At 33.7% G+C, this 23,781-nt stretch overlaps 2 protein-coding genes across 3 annotated transcripts in view; one reads left to right on the top strand and one right to left on the bottom strand.

The window, feature by feature from the left end:
- Positions 1-23,781, top strand: part of LOC138928989 (rabankyrin-5) — a 280,025-nt gene that overhangs the window by 543 nt on the left and 255,701 nt on the right. The gene's annotated exons all lie outside the window — the stretch shown is intronic.
- Positions 37-22,965, bottom strand: mRpS5 (mitochondrial ribosomal protein S5). Its single transcript, XM_041777547.2, has 2 exons — positions 22,724-22,965; positions 37-1,156 (listed from the first exon to the last, which is right to left on the bottom strand). Exons 1-2 carry the CDS (start codon positions 22,845-22,847, stop codon positions 75-77), a joined length of 1,206 nt encoding a protein of 401 aa, XP_041633481.1. The 5' UTR covers positions 22,848-22,965; the 3' UTR covers positions 37-74.

Below are 23,781 nucleotides of genomic sequence, written 5' to 3'. Positions count from 1 at the left end.
GGAATCAGGAATATTAATTACTTTGCTAATAACATATATGGAAATTAAATGTTAAATTTATTAATTATAATTCTTTATACATACAATTTAACTAGCTTATTTAGTCTAACATTTATTTGGTTTCGAAATCGTTCATTTTTAATTTGTTTTAATTCATGCCCCTTTGTGTAAATATAAAATGGAGAGACTTCCTTTTTTTTTAACACGATTTTATTGCCCAATGTATAGTGCATATAGTCTATTACTTGAATATTAGAAAATGGCGCTGGTTTAGAAAGTGGAATTCCCTTTACCTCTGTATATCCGATTTTCGACTTTTGTTGTTGAACAATGTTTAAATCTGTCTCTGTAGCAATGTTTTGAAACGACTTTTGACGCATAAGACCTATAAAAAATGCTTTAACAATATGCTGTAAGTTGGTTGATCCTTCAATCTTAGCGTGCAAGTCCTTTATACCTATAACTTTACATATGGTTTTTATAGCCCGATGGCAAATTAATCCGTATCCATCAGGTTTTTGAAAACAATAGATTTTGGTTTTTCCAAAAGCTGTAAAAAAGTCATGGTATATAGTTCTATTTTCGCAAAGGCTTATATTAATAAGTTTCTGGGCTGCTCGATTTTTTGACATCCGAAGAGCAGTTCTCACTTCTGGCGCCTTCACTGTAGCAAATCCTGCTAAACCGTTTCCATTTCCTGTGACCGACAAGACAGAATACCTTCGTTTTCTTCCCATATTTCCTTTCATAATAAAAACAATTTTGTTCTCCAATACTCGGGTATCAAAAGAAGTAAATTCTTCTTCGCTAACAGTGTCAGGTGGTCCAATACTTCTTCCAGGCATTTTGCTGCCCGACCATCCACGATCTATGGGATTTAGTTTCATCAACCTGAAATTTCCCATCGAATCACGCAGTTTATTAATTCCGTATTCTCTATCAGTGCCCTCAACCGTTTTTTGTTGATGGATGAGCTCATTTCCACGAAAAACTGGAGAATTTAATCCTGGCCATAGGCAACTCTTTTTTCCGAATCCAATAGTTTGTCCCCTATTTAGATCTTTAGCTACTTTCTTTCCACTTCCCTTGCCACGACCTCTTTTTTTTCCAGCGTTACTAACTGCAGTCACTCCACGCCAAATGTCTTCCGCAGGAACTGAAATAAACAAATATTATTTCGATAGTTTTATTGATATATGTACAATATTTAATATATTTTACAGCTAACAAGAAAGGAAGCTAACTTCGGCCCGCCGAAGTTTGTATACCCTTCCAGATTGGTTTTCATATTTATATTATAAATTATAATGCCGAAAACAGACACTAAACAGAGTTTCATAAAATTTTAACTATACTTATGTTTACAGTTTGACAGTTACAGTCTTACATTCCCTGCTTTACATTTTCTCTACATCTACAAATCGCATATATGGCAGCTATATGATATAGTTGTCCGATTTTCATAAAATGTATACCAAAATTCTATAATAATAAGTAAAGCTCATATCTAAGAGTAGATGAAAATACGTTGAAAAACAACGAAGTTATAATTTTTCCCTATCGTTCCTATGGCAGCTATAAGATTTAGTCTTCCGATTTTCATAAAATTTATACCAAAATTTTGAAATAATACCAGAAGCTCAAGAAGATTAAAATACGTTGAAAAACAACGAAGTTATAATTTTTTCGATTAATTTCCGGATCGTTCCTATGGCAGCTATAAGATATAGTGGTCCGATTTTCATACAATTTTTACGAAAATTCTTAAATAAAATAAAATGGCTATATCTCAAATATGATGGAATAATTTTGAAAAGCAGCCAAGTTATAATTTTTCCAAAAATTTATCGAACATTTGTATGGCAGCTATATGATATAGTCGTCCGATCCAGCCCATATATAGCAGTGAGAGTATATAGAAGACTATATGCAAAGTTTCATTCAGATAACTTTAAAACTGAGGGACTAGTTTGCGCAGAAACGGACAGACGGACGGACAGACGGACATGGCTAAATCGACTCGGATATTGATGCTGATCGAGAATATATATACTTTATAGGGTCGGAAACGTCTCCTTCCTTGTTGCAAACTTCTGACTGAAATTATAATGCCCTGCTATAAAAATAGCCAATTAAGTAAAGTTGACTTATCGGAATATAAGCTCATCGTTCAGATTGTCAAAATGCGAGTAAAAGTAATTAAGCCTGTAATGGGCGAATGAAACGAAAAAACACAAACTCTGAAAGCCCTAAAGCATAGGTAGCCGATGATACAGTGATAGAATCATACAAGGATTTCTTAAAGGTTAATCTCTAGATAAAAGAACTAAACATTCGATTGTTCATACAAATGGTTTTGCATCCTTTATTTCTATACCCTCCTTTCAGGGTGTAAAAAGATTAGGTAGAAGTTTGCAACGCAGTGCCCATTAAAGTACACATGTATTCTTGATCAACATAAAGAGTTGTCGATCTAACCAATTTGCAAACTAATACCTCAGTTTTTATCTGAATAAAACTTTGAAGACTTCTGATTAATTAATAATACATATGTCGTAAGTGCAGAATCAGGCAACAGCACCAATAGGAATGAATTTTAAGAAATAATATTATAACCGCTGTTTTTCAGAGTATTTGCATCTATTTGGCATGAACACTAACAAAACCACCATTTTAACGGAGGTATACGGTACAAGAAAAGATTTTTTTTTTTTGTATTTTTATACCCTTGCGGGGTATTATAATTTCAGTCAGAAGTTTGCAACGCAGTGAAAGAGACATTTCGGAACCTATAAAGTATATATATTAATCAGCACCAACAGCCGAGTCGATCTAGCCATGTGTGTCTGTCCGTCCGTCCGTTTGTCCGTCTGTCCGTTTCTATGCAAATTAGTCCCTCAGTTTTAAAGCTATTATATGAATGAAACTTTGCATATAGTCTTCTGACTTTTACATACATAGGTCCGCAATTATATAAAATATTGATAATATAAACATTTTTAATCATCTCTGATTCCACTGTTAACTATCTCATAAGTTTCACGACGATTGCTTGACAAAGAAAAGGCCACGAAATAGCACAAATGTTGACCGTTAATACTGTCTTCCCACACAGCACATTTGTGAGGAACGTTTGGGATTTTTCACAAATGTAAAACTTGTGTTCCCACACACCGTCAAAGCACATTCAGCATCCGAACAGTTTTTTTCTCCTCTTAGCCTTATGCGTTCCTAATCATTTGTCAATCAATTTCGGCGCGACAAGTTCTATCAAGATTTAAAAAAATGCCTGGAAAGAGAACTTCGCACGATGTTGCACAACTGGTTTATTATAACCGCCAGATCGGGAAAAAGACGTCTAGGAACTGTCTGAAATGTTCTCTGTATTACGGCAGACAATATACAACATCCTAAATAGACCAAACAAGGAGAATCGACTGGGTCCCAAGCCTGGAACAGGACGGCCTAGCAAAATTCCAGAGAGAGATGAGCGAAAATTGCTAAGGGAACTGGCCAAAATACCTCATGTTTCGCTCAGATCCATAGCAAGCGATCTGAAGGACACAAGTAATCTAAATGTTTCTCACGAAACCGTCCGAAAGCTGCTAAAACGGACCGAGTACACATCCCAAAAATTATTGCTCTCGAAAGTAAACATCGAAAAGCGACTTTGGTTTGCCCAGAAACACCAGGAGAAGACAGTGGACTTCGGGAGTATTTTGTAGTATAACATCATCTTTATTTCGTCGCAAAAAATAACATTACTCACATATTATTTTTCTCAGGACACTGCTCCAAGACAGTTGTTAATATTTGGACATAAAAATAATGGTCTTTGATCCCACCGATCATATATACGGGACCTACAAAGTTGTATGAAAAGTATACCCATACCATGATTTTATGGCCACCGTGCTTTACTGTCTTCAGCGTATGGTTTGGGTGGTACTATGTATTTGGAGGTCGACGGAGAAGTTAAAAGTGAAGACAATGATGATTTGTTTTTATGATTCCAAGGGTATTGTCCAAAAAGAATTTGTTCCACCCGGCCAAAACGTTAATGCGGTATTCTACCTTAAAGTATTTAAGCGTTTGGTGCGCCGTATTCAATGTGTTCGGCCCGAATATCGCGAAGATGGAAGTTGGCGTTTGTTGCACGATAATGCGCCGTCTCATCGATCGACGCTTGTGTCCGACTTTTTGACCAAAAATCGCATTTTAACCATCAACCACTCCCCGTATTCACCTGATATGACACCGTGAGATTTCTACCTTTTCGGAAAAATGCATTTCCCGATTAAAGGAAAGCGTTATGCAGACGTAGAGGCATACTGACGGTCATACCGGGCAACCAGCTAAAACACTCGTTTGACATGCTTTTGGACCATGCAAAACCCTGTATTAAAGCAGAAGGAGACTATTTTGAATAAAATAAATTGATTTCGTCGAAATAAACTATTTGTTCTGTCTTTTTTTTTCAAGTCCTGTTTACTTTGGAACTAACCTTGTATATACCCCTTAAGATTTTTTTACCTTTGTATGATAAATGCTTAACGTCCTAAGAATATTATGTCAAAGTTTTACATCGGTCATAGCAAAATGAACTAAGTTATGGGAACGGAAATCATATGTATGACCCCCATAAAGTTTAAAGCGCTCTTCCGAATAGTTTCAATTTAAAAGTCTGTCAAAAAACGAGGTTTTCACTTCCAATTTTAATAACAAATTAAATGTAAATAAAAAAAACCAACGTCAGTACCGGATAATTTAAACGCAACACAGTAGCGCCTCTCGAACAATTAGCGTTGCAAAAATCGAAAAAGTCATGTTCGAAAAAACGATTTAAACCTTATTCTTATTCTATTATTACTTATTCGACAGAACAGGTTTCAGAATCTGCAATAAAATCAATTTTAAGATTTTTTTTTGTAGAAGATGATATGAGCATTCAAAGTTGAATTTTCTTTTGATTTATGCATCATACCAAAAAGGTAAATTGGCCGACTTTCAGGTAATATTATATATATTTTTGATCAGCATCAACAGCAGAGTCGATCTAGCCATGTCCGTCTGTCCGTCCGTCCGTCTGTCCGTTTCTACGCAAACTAGTCCCTCAGTTTTAAAGCTATCTGAATGAAACTTTGCATATAGTCTTCTATATACTCTCACTGCTATATATGTCGGAACGGGCCGGATCGGACGACTATATCATATAGCTGCCATACAAATGTTCGATAAATTTTTAGAAAAAAAATTATAACTTGGCTGTTTTTGAAAATTTTTGCATCATTTTTTGGGATATGCCCATTTTATATTATTCCAGAATTTTGGTAAAAATTTTATGAAAATCGGACAACTATATCTAACAGTTGCCATATAAACGATCGGTCAATGTAGAGAATAAACATAATAAGTATAGGTAAAATGTAATGAAACTCTGTTTTGTGAGTGTTTTCAGCATTTAAATCTATAATATAAACATCGAAACCAATCTGCAAGGGTATACAAACTTCGGCGTGCCGAAGTTAGCTTCCTTTCTTGTTTTCTTGTTCTGTATTAAGTAGTCTATAACTTCTGAAGCCGATGAAAGCCACCGACTAACCGATGTCTATAAGTTACGTGGATCTTTCCTGGACCAGAATTAACTTTCATCGGCTGCGTCGAGCTGCGTCTGCGAAAATGCAACGACATAAACCAAATCTACTTAGGGTTAAATATACCAAAATACCGACACAATTTCATACATTCCAAAAAATATACTAACTGTAGCTCGCACGGCTTTGTGGCGGTTACACTTTGAATTAAAAAAAATTTTTAAAAATGTAAATTTTTTTTTTTCAGTTTTCAAATTGTTTTTATTTGAGCAAATACATACATAAAAATAAAGATAAAAACTTAAATAGGAAATATTTTTTAAAAATTGTTTTCATTGAAAACATAAATATTACCAAGCATATTTTTAAGTTTGGCAAAGAAAGGCAAGTTATTTAGAAGTTTACTAACTGTTCGGTCAAACTCTTATAATTTCGCATCTCCCAAACACTGCTTATTATAATGCATTTTCCTGCTTTTAATATACGGCAGATGGTGATGTTAGATCTTGGAAAACGGATGTTTGTTCGCCTTTAATTATACCCTTGCAGGATATTATAATTTCAGTCAGAAGTTTGCAACGCAGTGAAGGAGACGTTTCCGACCCTATAAAGAATATATATTCTTGATCAGCATCAACAGCCGAGTCGATCTAGCCATGTCCATTTTAAAGCTATCTGAATGAAACTTTGCATATAGTCTTCTATATACTCTCACCGCTATATATATCGGAACGGGCCGGATCGGATCATATACATAGCTGCCAAACAAATGTTCGATAAATTTTTAGAAAAAAAATTATAACTAGGCAGTTTTTCAACATTTTTGCATCATTTTTGAGATATATCCAATTTATATTATTTCAGATTTTCGGTTTTAATTTTATGAAAATTGGGCCACTATATCATCTTATAGCTGCCATAGGAACGATAGGGAAAGTAATAGAAAAAATTATAACTTTATTTTAATCTACTTTGAGACATGAGCTTCTGGTATTATTTCAGAATTTTGGTAACAATATTATGAAAATCGGACAACTATATCATATAGCTGCCATAGAAATGATCGACAAATTTTTTAGAAAAGAAAACTATAACTTAGCTGTTTTTCAACATATTTTTATCATTTTTAAGATATGGCCATTTTTTATTATTTAAGAATTTTTGTTTTAATTTTATGAAAATCGGACGATTATATCTTATAGCTGCCATAGAAATGATCGGGCTTGAAAAGAAAAAATGTTCAATGTTTTTCAACGTATTTTTATCTACTTTAAGATAAAAGCTTTTTTAATTATTTCAGAATTTCTATTTAATTTTATGGAGATCGGACGACTATATCATATAGAAACGATAGTGGAATAGAAACGATCAGTGGATAAACAGAAAAATGTAAAGCGGCGAGTGTAACTGCCAAACTGTAATCGGCGAGTGTAACTGCCAAACTGTAATATAGGTAAAATTTAATGAATCTTGACATTACTTTTTTTCACTTCGGAAAAATTCTCACGGATTCGTACTTCCATCTGTTAAGTCTCTGTTAATTTGCAGGCGAAACGTTCGGAAACTTTCCGTGTGCCATTGGGTCGGCGGACTCAAATCCGCAAAATCAGAAATTTATTATTTAAAAATGCAATGCGATTATGTAAATTGCAAATGTTAAATGTATTTTATTCCTTAAGGTTTTGAGAACATTATTGCATAATTGAATTAGCTAATACTAACGTACCTGATTCTAACCTTCAACATTGTTGCTAATCCGCCGTCGCTGTGTCGTATTTAAGAGGAACAATTTAAGGGTTGTCAGCATACAAAATCAGAAGCGATTAAAAATGTATCATGTTAATTTTAAACAATCGTTGTACTAATTGGTCTAACATTATAAGAACTATTATTAACCTTTGCTAAAAAAATATTTTTGTTCAGAATAGCTCCAAAATTATTGTACTAACTGTGCGTGATGTGAAGGGAATTTTTTTCCATGACCTCCGCAACTCTTTTATGAGATGAATTTACAACACTACCTGTGAGAAATTTCACAGCACTGCCTAAGAACAGATGCGCACGCAATTTAAATTTCAACCATGTAAGTGAAAATAACGCTCAAAAGTTTATTTAATTAAAAGTTTCTATTGGGACGAAGCATAAAAATCAAGCGCAGGATAAGATTTTCATCTTATTTATGGAAAAAAATGATATTGCCAGAGGCTACACAAGGGGTGCATTGGGACGGGCAAAACAGCTGACATCCGAATGAGTTTTCCAATACTTCTTATCGAACATTTCCAGATGATTGAAATTTCAAATACTTCAAATTAAAACTTTACGGCCAAAGAATGCTTGTACCTTTAATTTTTGTAATGAACTAGTAACAAATTAACATTCTTAGGTTGGACGCTAGAGCGGGCCAAAATCTAATTAGCGCCCAATTAACAAAACTCAGCACAAAACAAAAATTCGTCTGTCTATACCGGCCAGCTGAAACTCCTTGGGAACAAAATGCACCAAGGGGAAGTTTAACAAAAAGTCCCTACATCAACAAGGGAACTTCGCTTATGTTAAAGGGAAATCCGCAAATGTTATCAAATTCACTTCAGAGTGGAAACTAGAACAGGCCTGATAATGTTTATTATATTAAAATTTGAAATCTAAAATATACAGGCCTGCTCCGGTAATCGTAAAATTTTTTCGTTTTCGTTTTGGGCGAAAACGAACCGTTTTCGGCAAATTTCTGCTATCGGAATGTTTCGTTTTCTCATCGTTTCTTACTGCTCAAGCAGTTGACTTGATATTTTCGTAAATAGCAAACAACGTGACGAACTGCCTTTTATATTAACAATTTCTTATTTCGAAGCCAGGAAAAGGCAAAAAAATGCTGGAGTTAAACAAATCTTGGCATTTAAGATGCTGCCACATTTTTCACAGTTTTGATTCCGGTGGGCCAATTAATTATTTGGTCAATTTCGACCATTTTAGTAATTACATTAAATAGCATTATTTATAAACAACAATTTTGGCGCTCCTTTAAAGTTATTAATGTATTCATTTATATTGTTTAAGTATTTTTAACTGGCTGTTTCGTTCCACCAACAGTATGGCAACCTTGGCGATAACTTTTTGCGATGGACTTATCGACTTATCGCCAAAACGAGAAAACTTGGTGAACACGGCAAAAATTTAGTTGTCAAATCTGAGGTGGGGTCAGATATAAATTTTATATAAAATAACTACCTGCCAGAATGATCTTATGGTGGTGTGGAATAAACATCAATAGACCACGGAGTAAACTATTTTTTTCCTTTTGTAAATAAGATCTGATTTCATATAAAAAAAGCCATTTAGTTTTCATTCCGGCCAGAAAAAAGGTGCCCGCTTTTCAAATCGAAAAAATCTTTCGGTTTCGATTACCGGAGAACCAATTTCTCGTTTTCAAAAACGGAAACGAAAAAATCTTCCCGCTTTCGATTACCGGAGCAGGCCTGATAGCTTTTTTTTTTATATGAATAAACTTTCTTTTTGTTTTTAAGGGTCCATTCTGGTTAGTTACACATATATTTATCATAGTTTAGAGATGATTTAGCACAAATTGCAAATTTTTTGAGCATGTCCTGAAGCAGGACACAGGGCGATGTAAGCCCATGCCCAAAAAAGGAACCCCTCTGGCGACCGTTCTGCAGGACGTAAAAATCGACTAAAACAAAAATGATCTTGTTTAGTATGAATGTGGGTATGGAATAGGCTACTTTTATCAAAATTCAAAATAATAACAAAATGGCGGCGCTTCAAACATTTTTATTTTCGTTTTTATGAAAATTTTCTTTACTTTTATGTGGATTAAAAATTCAATGTTAAAGATATCTATGTAATTGTAGCCTATTGCGCGTATTTAAAAAAAACATTAAGATTCGTTAAAAATTGACAGAGATATGACAGTCGCCAGCTCGAAAACGCGTTTAAAGTTTTATGTATGCTATGTAGCTGTTTTGAGTCGGCCTTTTAGTATGATATTATAGACACTTAGGGGGTTATATACAGTTGTACCACGCAAAAATATGAAGTTTTGTCAATTTTTTTTTTTGACACCATAAAGAATATTCATTAAAAAAATGTTTTGCCGACGTTGTTTAGTACATGTTTCTGGGTACTTATAAAAATATTTTTTTAAGGGGGTCTTCTCATTCAAAAGCCGTTTTTTGGACCCTTTTTAAAAAAAATCTTATTTGAAAACGCAAAGAATAATTGAAAACTTTTTTTATTTATTGAATTCAAAAATGTTCAAAGTAACTAAAAAAGTTGTTCTTGCCTCGATACGAGGGTTGTTCAAAGAGTAATGAGACTTCAAACTTGGTGGTCGAAAAAAAAGGTGTCGTCCTGGCGGCCACGATTCAGGGTCTCCAGAGCGCCCGAAATGAAAAATAAAAACGGGGTTACAATCAGAATTGATGTCATTTTCGGGTGACGGAACAGATTTTTTAAAAATTTTTTTAAACAAAATGGCGGCCATTCAAAAAAAAATTTCGATTTCGGGCTTTTTTTTTGTAGTTTAGTGTAAAAAAAAATAGAAAAAAAAATCTGTTCCGTCACCCGAAAATGACATCAATTCTGCGTCGACTCCACTTTATTTCATGAAAATCGGTTCAGTTGAACTGGAGATATCATGGCCGCCAGTTCGAAAAACGTGGTTTCGAGATAAACGCGTTTGAAGTTTGAAAAAAGCTCATTTTGCGAAGAACTTGTTTCACAAAAAAGGCTGTATCTTCTAAAGTATTTCGAATAAATAAATAAAAATCCTTTTGGGGACATATACACACCATCCCAAGCTATAAATAAATGCAAAAAAAAAAAATCGAAAAAAAAAAGTTGCCCAATGAGAAGACCCCCTTAATAAAAAATATTAAATAAGATCCAAGATCGTCTTTTTTCGATGGTGACTTGCGGTGGACATCATATCCCGAGAACGGTTCATCAGAAATCAAAAATTCAAAAAAATTTCGTTAGTATGTATATTGAATTGCCTGGTCCGTGAATGAAGGATTTGTAAAAATTCTGATTTACAAAAAAATGGCGACGGTTTTAATAAAAAATTCCTCCAAAATTTGGTGTTGATCGGATTAATAGTTTTTTAGTAATCGTGTCCACCGCAAAGGTAATTTCGAAAAAAACAAGATTCTGAGATAATCGCGTTTAAAGTTTCAAGTTTGTTCCGGCCGATGTGCAGGTAGTGTAAATAGCTACAACCTCGGTTGTAATCAGTGTTGCCAACTCTTCAGGGCTTGAAAAAGCTAAACCCAACTTCGAAAAAAGCTAGAAATAGCCAGAAAATTTTGATGATAGCTAAATAATAACGATTGGGGAAAGAAAACAATTTTTTTTGTATTAATTGTTGAAGAATTTTTGAAAAATGGTCAAGTTCCTCTATCATCACCTCTTCTGCAGCTGAATTTATTAATTTTTTGTAATTTTTTTTTTTTCAAAAAATTTTCAACATTTTTTTTTTAAATGTCAAAAAATTTTTTTCAAAAATTTGTCCACAATTTTTTTAATAAAATGTTGTCAACATTTTGTCAATTTTTTTAATTTTGTCTTATTTTTTTTCAAAAATTTTCCCAATTTTTTTTTTATAATTTTATCAAAATTTGTTTTTTCCAAGTTTTGTCAAAAATTTGTTTGCTCAAAAATTTTTTTTTTTAATTTTGTCAACATTTTTTTTTTCAAAACTTTGTCAGTTTTTTTTTTTTTAATCTTGTCAATTTTTTTTTTCAAAATTTCGTAGTAAAAATCGATTAAAAAAATGTAATGCTCTTTTGGCATATCGATGTTTTCCTTGCCATTCAATTGGAAAAATACTACGAAGTATTTAAGTGAGGCATCATAAAACATCATAATACATGAAAGATAATAATACAAAAAGCAAAAATTACCCCAATTTTGCTTGGAAAATAGCTATAATTCCCGCTACCCGCTAGATCACAATATATCCCGCATTTAGGTTTTGAAACACGCCAGATATAGTGGGAAAATAGCTAAATTGGCAACGCTGGTTGTAATGCTCCGATCGTTATGAATTTTTGTGAGAGTATTCTCAATAGTATATACTTAAAGAATATGCAATAAAAAAATTTTAATTTTTTAATCTATCACAACTGTATGTATATAACCCCTTAAAGCTATGGAAAAATGCACAAAAAAATTTCGATATTTTTTTAACTAACCAGAATGGGCCCTTAATTTTATCAAAACCAATTTATTATGTATAAATATACGACTTTTATAATTTTCCAGTTATTTTTTCTATTAATTTGACCAGAATGGATCGATTTTTAATGATCCAATTGCAAACTGTAATGGTCTACAAACAGGCGTGCCGAAGTTAGCTTCCTGTCCTGTTTGTTTTTTTTAATTTCTTTTTAGGTTAACAATTCATAAAAATTTCAATCTTGGTAAATTTATCGTTCCTTTTTATGAAATTCCGTTTCCGCAGCTAGAACAGCCAAATCGGACACTGTGAGTCGGAGTAGGTAAAGAATTTATGTTTCAAATTTCCGATTGGTTTAGTAGATTTTGAGTAGGGTTGTTGATAATATATCAAAATACCAATATATAAATATTTTTTTCTAAAAATTATATATTTATAAAAAAGATATATTTATATCGTGAATTTTTTTTTGCAGAAATATCGAAATCGCGATACTTTTTCTTAAATTTGTATATTTTCTCATTGGTCACTCTGAATTTCAAAGCAAACTTCTGACCCTTTGTGAAAAGTGAAAAAATAAACAATATGAATGTAAAATCAACTTATATTAATATTACAAACGGCACAGCTAAGTGCACGCATTGCGACAAAGAGACCTGTGAAAACTCTTCGAATCGTTGAAAATTCGACAAAAATTGTCAACAGTTAAGGTTAGTTGTAGTTCAAACATGTTTGTTGAAAATCGAATATTATCGCTAATCGATTTTCCTGCGCTGTTTATTTTAGGCTTTAATAAGAAGCAAAGAAAACCATCTAGTGGAATTATGTATCATCAATATATTGGCTGAGCTTATATATTTGCATATATTGACTGATTCAATCGGCTTTTTTAACAAAACTCTCAGAAATGCCTCTCACTTTTATCAGAACACTGGATTTCAGCGAGGCTGCTGAATCGCTGAAACTTCAGAAAGTTGAATTTGTATGGAACAGCTGTTCAACAGATGGCAAACAGCTGACAGATTCAACAGTTAAGAGAATTCCCTAATTGTGCAGAAAAACAATTATTTTATTTAAAAAAAAAAATCAAATATATCGATATTTTACCCTTGCAGGGTATTATAATTTCAGTCAGAAGTTTGCAACGCAGTGAAGGAGACCTTTCCGACCCTATAAAGTATATATATTCTTGATCAGCATCAACAGCCGAGTCGATCTAGCCATGTCCGTCTGTCTGTCTGTTTCTACGCAAACTAGTCCCTCAGTTTTAAAGATATCTGAATGAAACTTTGCATATAGTCTTCTATATACTCTCACTGCTATATATGTCGGAAAACGCCGGATCGGACGACTATATCATATAGCTGCCATACAAATGTTCGATAAATTTTGAGAAAAAAAATTATAACTTGGGTGTTTTTCAAAATTTTATATTATTCCAGAATTTTGGTAAAAATTTCATGAAAATCGGCCGACTATATCTCATAGCTGCCATAGGAACGATCAGGAAATTAATAGGAGAAAAATTATAACTTCGTTGTTTTTCAACGTATTTTTATCTACTCTGAGATATAACCTTTTTTTTTATTCTAGAATTTTAGTATAAATTTCATAAAAATCGGACAACTATATCTTATAGCTGCCATAGAAGCGATCGGTAAATGTATAAAATATGTAAAGCTGGGAATGTAAAACTGTAACTGTCAAACTGTAAACATAATAAGTATAGAAAAAATGTAATGAAACTCTGTTTTGTGAGTGTTTTCAGCATTTAAATCTATAATATAAACATCAAAACCATTCTGCAAGGGTATACAAACTTCGGCGTGCCGAAGTTAGCTTCTTTTCATGTTTTTGATAATAAAAATATCATCGATGCGATATTTTTTTAAATATTCGATAACCCTACTTCCGACTGAAATTATAATACCTTGCAAGAGTATAAAAATACATTTTACATATTTACGTATATACGTACAGAACAGAAACAAAACAATACAAAACAAGAAAGGAAGCTAACTTCGGCACGCCGAAGTTTGTATACCCTTGCATATTGGTTTTGATGTTTATATTATCGATTTAAATGCTGACAACACCACAAAACAGAGTTTGATAACATTTTACCTATTTTTATTATGTTTACAGTTTGGTTGTTACAGTTTTACATTCCCAGCTTTTTATTTTCTTTAAATCTATCGATCGTTTCTATGGCAGCTATATGATATAGTTGTCCAATTTTTATAAAATCTATACCAAAATTTTGAAATAATAATATAAGCCTATATCTCAGAGTAGATGAAAACACGTTGAAAAGCAACGAAGTTATAATTTTTTTTCAATTAATTTTCCGGTCGTTCGTATGGCAGCTATAAGATATAGGTCAAAAATGGTGCAAAAATTTGGAAAAACAGCCAAGTTATATTTTTTTTTTCTAAAAACTTATCGAACATTTGTATGGCAGCTATATGATATAGTCGTCCTATTCGACCCATTCCAACATATTTAGCAGTGAGAGTATATAAAAGACTATATGAAATGTTTCATTCAGATAGCTTTAAAACTGAGGGACTAGTTTGCGTAGAAACGGATAGACGGACGGGCAGACGGACATGGGTAGATCGACTCGGCTGTTGTTGCTGATCAAGAATATATATACTTTATAGGGTCGGAAAGGTCTCCTTCACTGCGTTGCAAACTTCTGACTTAAAAATATAATACCCTGCAAGGGTATAAAAATATGCAATAAAATTACACAGAGAATCTATAGCTACTAATTCGTACATGAGCTTCAAACAATAAAAACAACAGAGCCGACGGAATCGGATCATTCAAATGTTTTCTGCTGTGCAAGCTTTGACACAGCACAAAAGATTCGAACTCCGTTTCATGCTTTAATCATTCTCACTCATTCCAAGCAATGTCTTAAGACAGAATAATTATTCTGAAAGACTCAACATGAACTTATATATGTATATCCAGAACTTCGTTTCATTAAGAGTACCGCACTCACTCAACTGAATTTAATTCGACTGTGTTTAGTTTACTGTATGTTGTAAGTACCCTACAGTACCACATTTCATCAATAGGCCTTTTAATCAACAATTCATCAACGCGCCGACTGCGACGTCGACAGAATCGACGCTCTGCCGACTGCTACTTGAACCCGAACTCCCTTCGGATACCCGAACTCCCTTCGAGTCCGATTTGTTGGTGCATGTCCAAAAAAAACAAAAACAATTTGCATGGGCTTCGCTTATTAAAGTCCGAAACAAACTAAGAAACGCAACTGCCCCGAAAATTAGAGAGAGATGGTGATAGAGCGAAAGAAGGGGGAAAGAAATGTTCGGTCTTCGGTTTCGTCTTGGTTCTTCTTATTCCCTTTGAAGTGTTCTCCACTGCAGAAGTGTCGTGTGTTAAAAATATTAAGAAATCAAATAATTCAATAATTACGTTCCGGGCCATATTGGAATATAAACAAGAAAAGAAGCTAACTTCGGCACGCCGAAGTTTGTATACCCTTGCAGATTGGTTTTCATATTTATATCATCAATTATAATGCCGAAAACTGACACTAAACAGAGTTTCATAACATTTTACCTATACTTATTATTTTTACAATTTGACAGTTACAGTTATACATTCCCAGCTTTACCTTTTCTCTACATCTGCGGATCGCTTCTATGACAGCTATATGATATAGTTGTCCGATTTTCATAATATTGTTACCAAAATTCTGAAATAATACTTAAAGCTCATGCCTCAAAGTAGATGAAAATACGTTAAAAAACAACGAAGCTATAATTTTTTCTATTACTTTCCCTATCGTTCCTATGGCAGCTATAAGATATAGTCGTTCGATTTTCATAAAATTTATACCAAAATTCTGAAATAATACCAGAAGCTTATGTACCAAAGTAGATTAAAATACGTTGAAAAACAACGAAGTTATAATTTTTTTTTTATTAATTTCCCGATCTAAATTCTGGAATAATATAAAATGGCTATATCTCAAAAATGATGAAATAATATTGAAAAACAGCCAAGTTATAATTTTTTTTCTAAAAATTTATCAAACATTTGTATGGCAGCTATATGATATAGTCGTCCGATCCGGCTTGTTCCGACATATATAGCAGTGAGAGTATATAGAAGACTATATGCAAAGTTTCATTCAGATAACTTTAAAACTGAGGGACTAGTTTGCGTAGAAACGGACAGACGGACCGACGGACGGACAGACGGACCGACGGACATGGCTAGATCGACTCGGCTGTTGATGCTGATTAAAAATATATATACTTTATAGGGTCGGAAACGTCTCCTTCACTGCGTTGCAAACTTCTGACTGAAATTATAATACCCTGCAAGGGTATAAAAAAGGTGAGTAAAAAGATTGTTCTTAAATAAATAGAAGCCTATAAATGTACATAAGTACATAAATATATTATTTTATTTATTATATGTATAATATATTAATATATTATAATTATACAGTGGCTCACAGCTTATTTCGTGCAGAAGTAAACTTGAAATTCAAACTTGTATATCTGACAAACTATAGATATGAAAAAAATTTAATCGCAGTTGGTTGTTTTTCAATTCCACTAGATAACGATGAAAACTTAAAAAAAACGAAAAATATTGGTTATTTTTATGTCACAGCTTATTTCGTGCAAGAAAGTTTATCTTAAATATTTCGGTTTTTCTTAAACTTACAAATTTTTTTTGTCTTAACTTTATTTGATGACATTCTCTAAAAGAGTTTTAATTGAAGAAATCAACTTTTCTGAGGACTCCTTTGGAATCTTGGACCATTCTTCCAAGGGGGCTGTTTTGAGACCATTTTTATAAGATATCGACCTCTTGCGGATGCCCAGATCCAGAATCGCACACAAAATCTTAAGGACGATATGGTCTGGTGACTGGGCAAGTGGATTCACCACATTAGGGCAGTTCCATTTCAACCTGGTCTGCACAAGAGTCGATTTTTGCTTTGGGTCATTGTCATGGTAATGTCAGAAAATACCCTTTGGGCCCAATATATCGGCGATCTGGAGCAAGTTATCCTTCCAAAGTTGAGGGTACATATTCTAGCCATATTTCCCTTGATGAAAACCAGGTTTTCAACATCGGTTGCCGCCATACACGCCCAAACCATGCGAGTACCACTACCGTGCTTTGCTGTTGGGGATCGGTTCTTGTGGTGGAGCTCTGAAATTGATTGTTTTCAAACATATTGCTCTCGGTCCGACCTCATAAATATTGAATTTGGTCTCGTCTGTGAAAATGAATTCATTCCAGAACGAAATCGAATGAAATTATGTGCTCGTTGGCCAATTTAAGCCTGCACTTCGGATTTGTATTGGTTTCGAAAGGCTTTTTCCGGGTTACTCGGCCTTTAAAGATGTGTTCCCGTTATAAACGGCGGACGGTTTCCACAGAATACTTTTGGGCCATTTCATGCCCAACATTTACTATTAGTTTTGTCGCCAAATTTTTTGAATTAACATTAATTTTCCGGAAAATTCACCTTTCCTCAAGCTTAATAAAAATTTGGTTAGGAGCATTTCGGCCAATATCTGCCTCCCGATTTTCCCGATTGAAGCTTGGGATGATTTACTGAACAGCACTTAGGGTAAGGTTAATTATTTAAGTAATATTTCGCCAAGTTTTTCCATTTTTAAAATGATAAAGGACCAATTCCCGCAGTTTGATAGTCGTGCGGAGCGCATTTTGGTAATTCACAGAAAACTGTATTTTCCTGTGATATGAAACGCATCGGAGGGATAAATAAATTAGCTGATATCGCATCCAATGAGTTACAAAAAGAATTAGCTAATTTAAAATAACAATTTACAAATTATATGTACCCAAAGTTTTTGCACGAAATAAGCTGTGACATAAAAATAACCAATATTTTTCGTTTTTTTAAGTTTTTATCGTTATCTAGTGGAATTGAAAAGCAATCAAGGGCTTAAATAAATGCTTAAGCCCTACTTAACATAACTGCGTTTAAATTTTTTTCATATCTCCTATAGTTTTTCAGATATACAAGTTTGAATTTCAAGTTTACCTCTGCACGAAATAAGCTGTGAGCCACTGTATATGTATGTTGGAAAGTTGGTTGCTAAGTACAAATTTGGAATGCTTGTTCCCTTGGCAACAGAATTATTCGGCATGCACAGGTATTGGTAGCCCTGTAGCTGTCGCAGGCGCGCAGGCGCAATGACAGTTGAGTCGGTAACAGGACAAGGACAGAAGACTGTCTGTTACTGAGTGAGGTCTGTTCGTCTGTCGCAACAATAGGAGAGAGTAAGAGAGACAGCTTGAGATTGTCTAGGATTGACATCTGAGTGAAAAGTAAGAAAAGGTGAAAGGGCCACAGGAAAAGTGGCGTGATGACAGATACGATTTGACTGCGCATGCGAACAGAATTCGCTGGCTCGAATTTAAAAACGGTGGAATTAAAAAACGGTTATCTCCGACATGTACAGTATGTCAACAAAGTGTTTTGACAATGAAAAGTGTTTTGATTTTTTATGTTTGCATGCCAAAAAAAGGAAGTAATCAGCGTTTTTAAATATTTTAAAAATTGTATTTCGATTCTGTGGGTAAGTAAGTACTAATTTATGAAAAAAAATAACAACATTTCATTTGGTAACTGTCTTAAAAAAAATAAAAGCAAATAATATTCAGATTTCATACTGTCAAGAAAGTGTTTTGACATCAGCGGCAAAACAGTTTTAGGACAGCTCCCATTGGAATTGAGCTTTGGTTTTTTTTTCTCCTCTTAGCCTTTGCGTTCCTAATCATTTGTCAATCAATTTCGGCGTGACAAGTTCTATCAAGATTAAAAAAAAAATGCCTGGAAAGAGAACTTCGCACGATGTTGCACAACTGGTTTATTATAACCACCAGATCGGGAAAAAACGTCCAGGAACTGTCTGAAATGTTCTCCGCATTACGGCAGACAATATACAGCATCCTAAATAGACCAAACAAGGAGAATAGACTGGGTCCCAAGCCTGGAACAGGACGGCCTAGCAAAATTCCAGAGAGAGATGAGCGAAAATTGCTAAGGGAACTGGCCAAAATACCTCATGCTTCGCTCAGATCCATAGCAAGCGATCTGAAGGACACAAGTAATCTAAATGTTTCTCACGAAACCGTCCGAAAGCTGCTAAAACGGACCGAGTACACATCCCAAAAATTATTGCTCTCGAAAGTAAACATAAGAAAGCGACTTTGGTTTGCCCAAAAACACCAGGAGAAGCCAGTGGGCTTCTGGAGTAATGTTATATATTGTAGTACAACATCATCTTTGTTTCGTCGCAAAAAATAAGAAGTCCATAACATCAAAAGATAGAGTCCGGCAAAAGTTTCTAAGTGTCGAAATTTTCCATTCTGCGGCGATGCCTCACATGTAATCATATACGATTTTAAAACTTTTGAACGCGTTTTTCTCAAAACCACTTTTTTTGAGTTGGCCGAAAACATAACTCGAACAAATCTTAACCGATCGATCTGAAATTTTGACAGTATATCCAAAATACTTATGGCTATCGACGTACGTAGGATTTTTTTTTTTGCTTACTTTTTTTTATCAACAATTTTGTGACGTTTTTTTTCATGAAAATTGAACATTTTATTTAATCACTCACCATTTTGCAAAAAATCAAAATATCGAAAAAATCCTACGTACGTCGATAGCGGTTGAGATATAAAAACTAACAAAATTTGATTTTTTGTTCTAGATCAAAAACTAAGGACGTTAGGTTTTCGGCCATGGACCCCTTTCAAAAAAATAGGGCCTACGAAGACATGCTGCACAGCCGCCATTTTGTTTTCGATTTATTAACAAAAAAATTTATTTTGTAGTTCACATCTAACATTATCAAACCTATTTTAAAATTTTTCGATTGGCTTTTTCATTTGGCCAAAAAAAATTCTAGGAAATGGGCTTTTTTTTTGCCAGTTACTTAGATGTCCCCCCTTAATTAAAATATATTTTCCCTTGATTAATTATAATTTTTTTCTGTAGATGCAATTTCCCAAGTGACTAAAACTGAGCCTCCAGAGAAGATACTGCGCAATAAATTTGGTCTTCATGAATAAAAAGCGGAACACCAAGAATCAAAAAGACCTTAAGGCCTTTTAATATATGGATGTTTAATCTTAATTTTTTATATTCGTGTTTTAGTTTTGGTATAGAATTAGTAAGAATAAATAATATTAATAAAAATTTAAGAGTTTTATTTTTATACCCTTGCAGGGTATTATAATTTCAGTCAGAAGTTTGCAACGCAGTAAAGGAGACGTTTCAGACCCTATAAAGTATATATATTCTCGATCAGCATCAATAGCCGAGTCGATCTAGCCATGTCCGTCTGTCCGTTTCTACGCAAACTAGTCCCTCAGTTTTAAAGCAATCTTTGAAACTTTCTATATACTCTCACTGCTATATATGTCGGAACGGGCCGGATCGGACGACCATATCTTATAGCTGCCATACAAATGTTCGATACATTTTTAGAACAAAATTATAACTTGGCTGTTTTTCAATATTATTCCATCATAGCCATTTTATATTATTCCAAAATTTTCGTAAAAATTTTATGAAAATCGGACGACTATCTTATAGCTGCCATAGGAACGATCGGGAAATTAATCGAAAAAAATTATAACTTCGTTGTTTTTCAACGTATTTTAATCTACTTTGACACATGAGCTTCTGGTATTATTTCAAAATTTTGGTATAAATTTTATGAAAATCGGAAGACTATCTTATAGCTGCCATAGGAACGATAGAGAAAGTAATAGAAAAAATTATAGCTTCGTTATTTTTATACCCTTGCAGGGTATTATAATTTCAGTCAGAAGTTTGCAACGCAGTGAAGGAGACGTTTCCGACCCTATAAAGTATATATATTCTTGATCAGCATCAACAGCCGAGTCGATCTAGCCATGTCCGTCTGTCCGTCTGTCCGTTTCTACGCAAACTAGTCCCTCAGTTTTAAAGCTATCTCAATGAAACTTTGCATATAGTCTTCTATATGCTCTCACTGCTATATATGTCGGAACGGGCCGGATCGGACGACTATATCATATAGCTGCCATACAAATGTTCGATATATTTTTAGAAAAAAAATTATAACTTTGCTGTTTTTCAACATTTTTGCACCATTTTTTAGATATGGCCATTTTATATTATTTCTGAATTTTGGTATAAATTTTATGAAAATCGGACGACTATATCATATAGCTGCCATAGGAACGATCGGGAAATTAATAGAAAAAAAATTATATATTCGTTGTTTTTCAACGTATTTTCATCTACTCCGGGATATAAGCTTATTTTATTATTCTAGAATTTTGGTATAAATTTGAAAAACATCGGACAACTATATCATATAGCTGCCATATAAACCGATCGGTAGATGTATACAAAATGTAAAGCTGGGAATGCAAAACTGTAACTGTCAAACTGTAAACATAATCAGGCCTGCTCCGGTAATCGAAAACGGCAAGAATTTTTCGTTTTCGTTTTTGAAAACGAGAAATTGGTGCTCCGGTAATCGAAATCGAAAGATTTTTTCGATTTGAAAAACGGGCACCTTTTTCTGGCCGGAATGAAAAGTAAATGGCTTTTTCTATATGAAATCAGACCTTATTTACAAAAGGAAAAAAACAGTTTACTCAGTGGTCTATTGATGTTTATTCCACAACACCATAAGATCATTCTGGCAGGTAGTTATTTTATAAAAAATTTATTTCTGACCCCACCTCAGATTTGACAGCAAAATTTTTGCCGTGTTCACCCAGTTTTCTCGTTTTGGCGATAGGTCGATAAGTTCACCGCAAAAAGTTATCGCTAAGGTTGCCATACTGTTGGTGGAACGAAACAGCCAGTTAAAAATACTTATAAAATATAAATGAATACATTAATAACTTTAAAGGACCGCCAAAATGGTTGTTTATAATTAATGCTATTTAATGTGATTACTTAAATGGTCCAAATTAACCAAATAATTATTTGAGACCACCGGAATTAAAGCTGTGAAAAGTGTGGCAGCATCTTAGGTGCCTGGATTTGCTTAATTCTACCATTTTTTGCCTTTTTCTGGCTTAGATAAAGGGCAATTGTAAATATAATAGGCAGTACTTTACGTTGTTTGCTTATTACCAACAACACAAGTTAGCTGCTTGAGCAGTGAGAAACGATGAGAAAACGAAACATCCGATAGCAGAAATTTGCCGAAAACCGGAGCAGCTAAAAACGAAAACGGTTCGTTTTCGCCCAAAACGAAATCGAAAAAATTTTACGATTACCGGAGCAGGCCTGTATAAGTATAGGTAAAATGTAATGAAATAATATCTGCAAGGGTATACAAAATTTGGCTGGCCAAAGTTAGCTTTCTATCTTGTTCAACGTATTTTCATCTACTCTGAGATATGAGCTTTACTTATTATTATAGAATTTTGGTATAAATTTTATGAAAATCGGACAAAAATCATTCATCGATGAATCATCAAAAATTCATCAACATTTCATCAGCCTTTCATCAACAATTCATCGATGAAATGATGATGAATTGTTGATGAAAACCTAGGACATGCCCATGTTAAATTCATCAACAGTTTATATGGCCATTCATCAATGAATCATCAACAACACCCCTTCGGCTATTGATGAAACATTGATGAATGGTACTGCAGGGTAATGCCATGCTGATTTTTACTGCATACATATGTATGTACGTACTTGCATATGCACATGTGTATACGTTCCATAAAGCGATAAATCTACGGTATATATGGTACATACATATGTATGAAATTTTAAGCAAATAAAAACGGATCCCATTAACAAATTAAGAAAAAAGGATAACTAACAAATTTTCACAATGCGAAACAAAAACACATTTAATACACTTACGTCTGTTAAAAAAACTGGTATTGCGTAAACTTGTGTAGGGTAACATATGGGTGGGGTGAACCAACCAAATCTTGTCATTTTTTAAAATTGACAAACTCAACGTTTGAAATAATAATCGAGCCATAGTAGTACCGTAGTTGTTTTTTCATTAATATTTACATATATATGTGAATTTATTAAACTTATTAAGCAATATAAACGAGGTCTATCGTCATAAAATTTTAGATTTTAGGATACCAAAAATATTAGAGATGGAAAAAAATCGATTCAAAATCTTTAATGTCATCGATTTGGTTTTGATGTATCGATGTATTGTTGACACTTTACAAAAACTCACAATTAACTGAAACATATATATACATATATATATTTAAATCAATTTGATTTATAGGGTCTTCCCACACGCTGTCAAAGCGCATTCACAGTCCGTTGAACAAACAGTCCATAATAGGGTCTTCCCACACACCGTCAAAGCGCATCCACCGTCCGTTGAACAAACGGTCCATAAGGTTTTGCCGTTCAGAATTTTTTTCAAATGGACCGTCATCAATGCGCTTCTAAATCTAACGTCCGTTTGTTTAGCGATAGTTAGGCGATAGTTTTTCGGTGCAACTCTGATTTCTTCTTCTTAAAGCCTAGTACTCTGACGAGAAAAAACCGCTGTATAAATTTAGACAGCGGCCAAACTCCATATAAAAAAAACGGTGTCGAAAAAAAAAGAAGAAGAACTTTTAGACACGTCGTTTTTTTCGGTACTCTGACGACGAAAATGAAGCCTGCGAAAATTGAATGGCGTTGCCAGATCAAGATAGTAAACAGCTGATATCGCGCTGTCTAAATAATTCATTTGATTTATTTAGACACCCCTAATGGAGGGAAAGTTGAAGGAAAAAGGTGGCATTGATAGGGGCTGTCAAGGGGAAGCCCGTAATATGGAATTTAACCCACAAAGGACATTTTAATGCCATATCTATTAATATTTTTAATATTTTTTTTTGAATATTTGTTTACAAACAGCTGTCCAGTGTGACCAAGGAAAATCATTAAACGCCATAAAA

This window comes from Drosophila kikkawai, chromosome 3R (assembly GCF_030179895.1).
Source record: "Drosophila kikkawai strain 14028-0561.14 chromosome 3R, DkikHiC1v2, whole genome shotgun sequence".
Lineage (NCBI taxonomy): Eukaryota > Metazoa > Arthropoda > Insecta > Diptera > Drosophilidae > Drosophila > Drosophila kikkawai.
The sequence above is the reverse complement of the archived record's forward strand: the minus strand, read 5'-3'. Positions and strand labels throughout refer to the sequence as shown.

Coding starts and splice junctions, on each gene's coding strand:
- mRpS5 (XM_041777547.2), bottom strand. CDS start 22,847: ATGGCTCGATTATTATTTCAAACGTTGAGTTTGTCAATTTTAAAAAAT. Junction 1,157..22,723: donor TACCAGTTTTTTTAACAGAC/GTAAGTGTATTA, acceptor TGTTTATTTCAG/TTCCTGCGGAAGACATTTGG.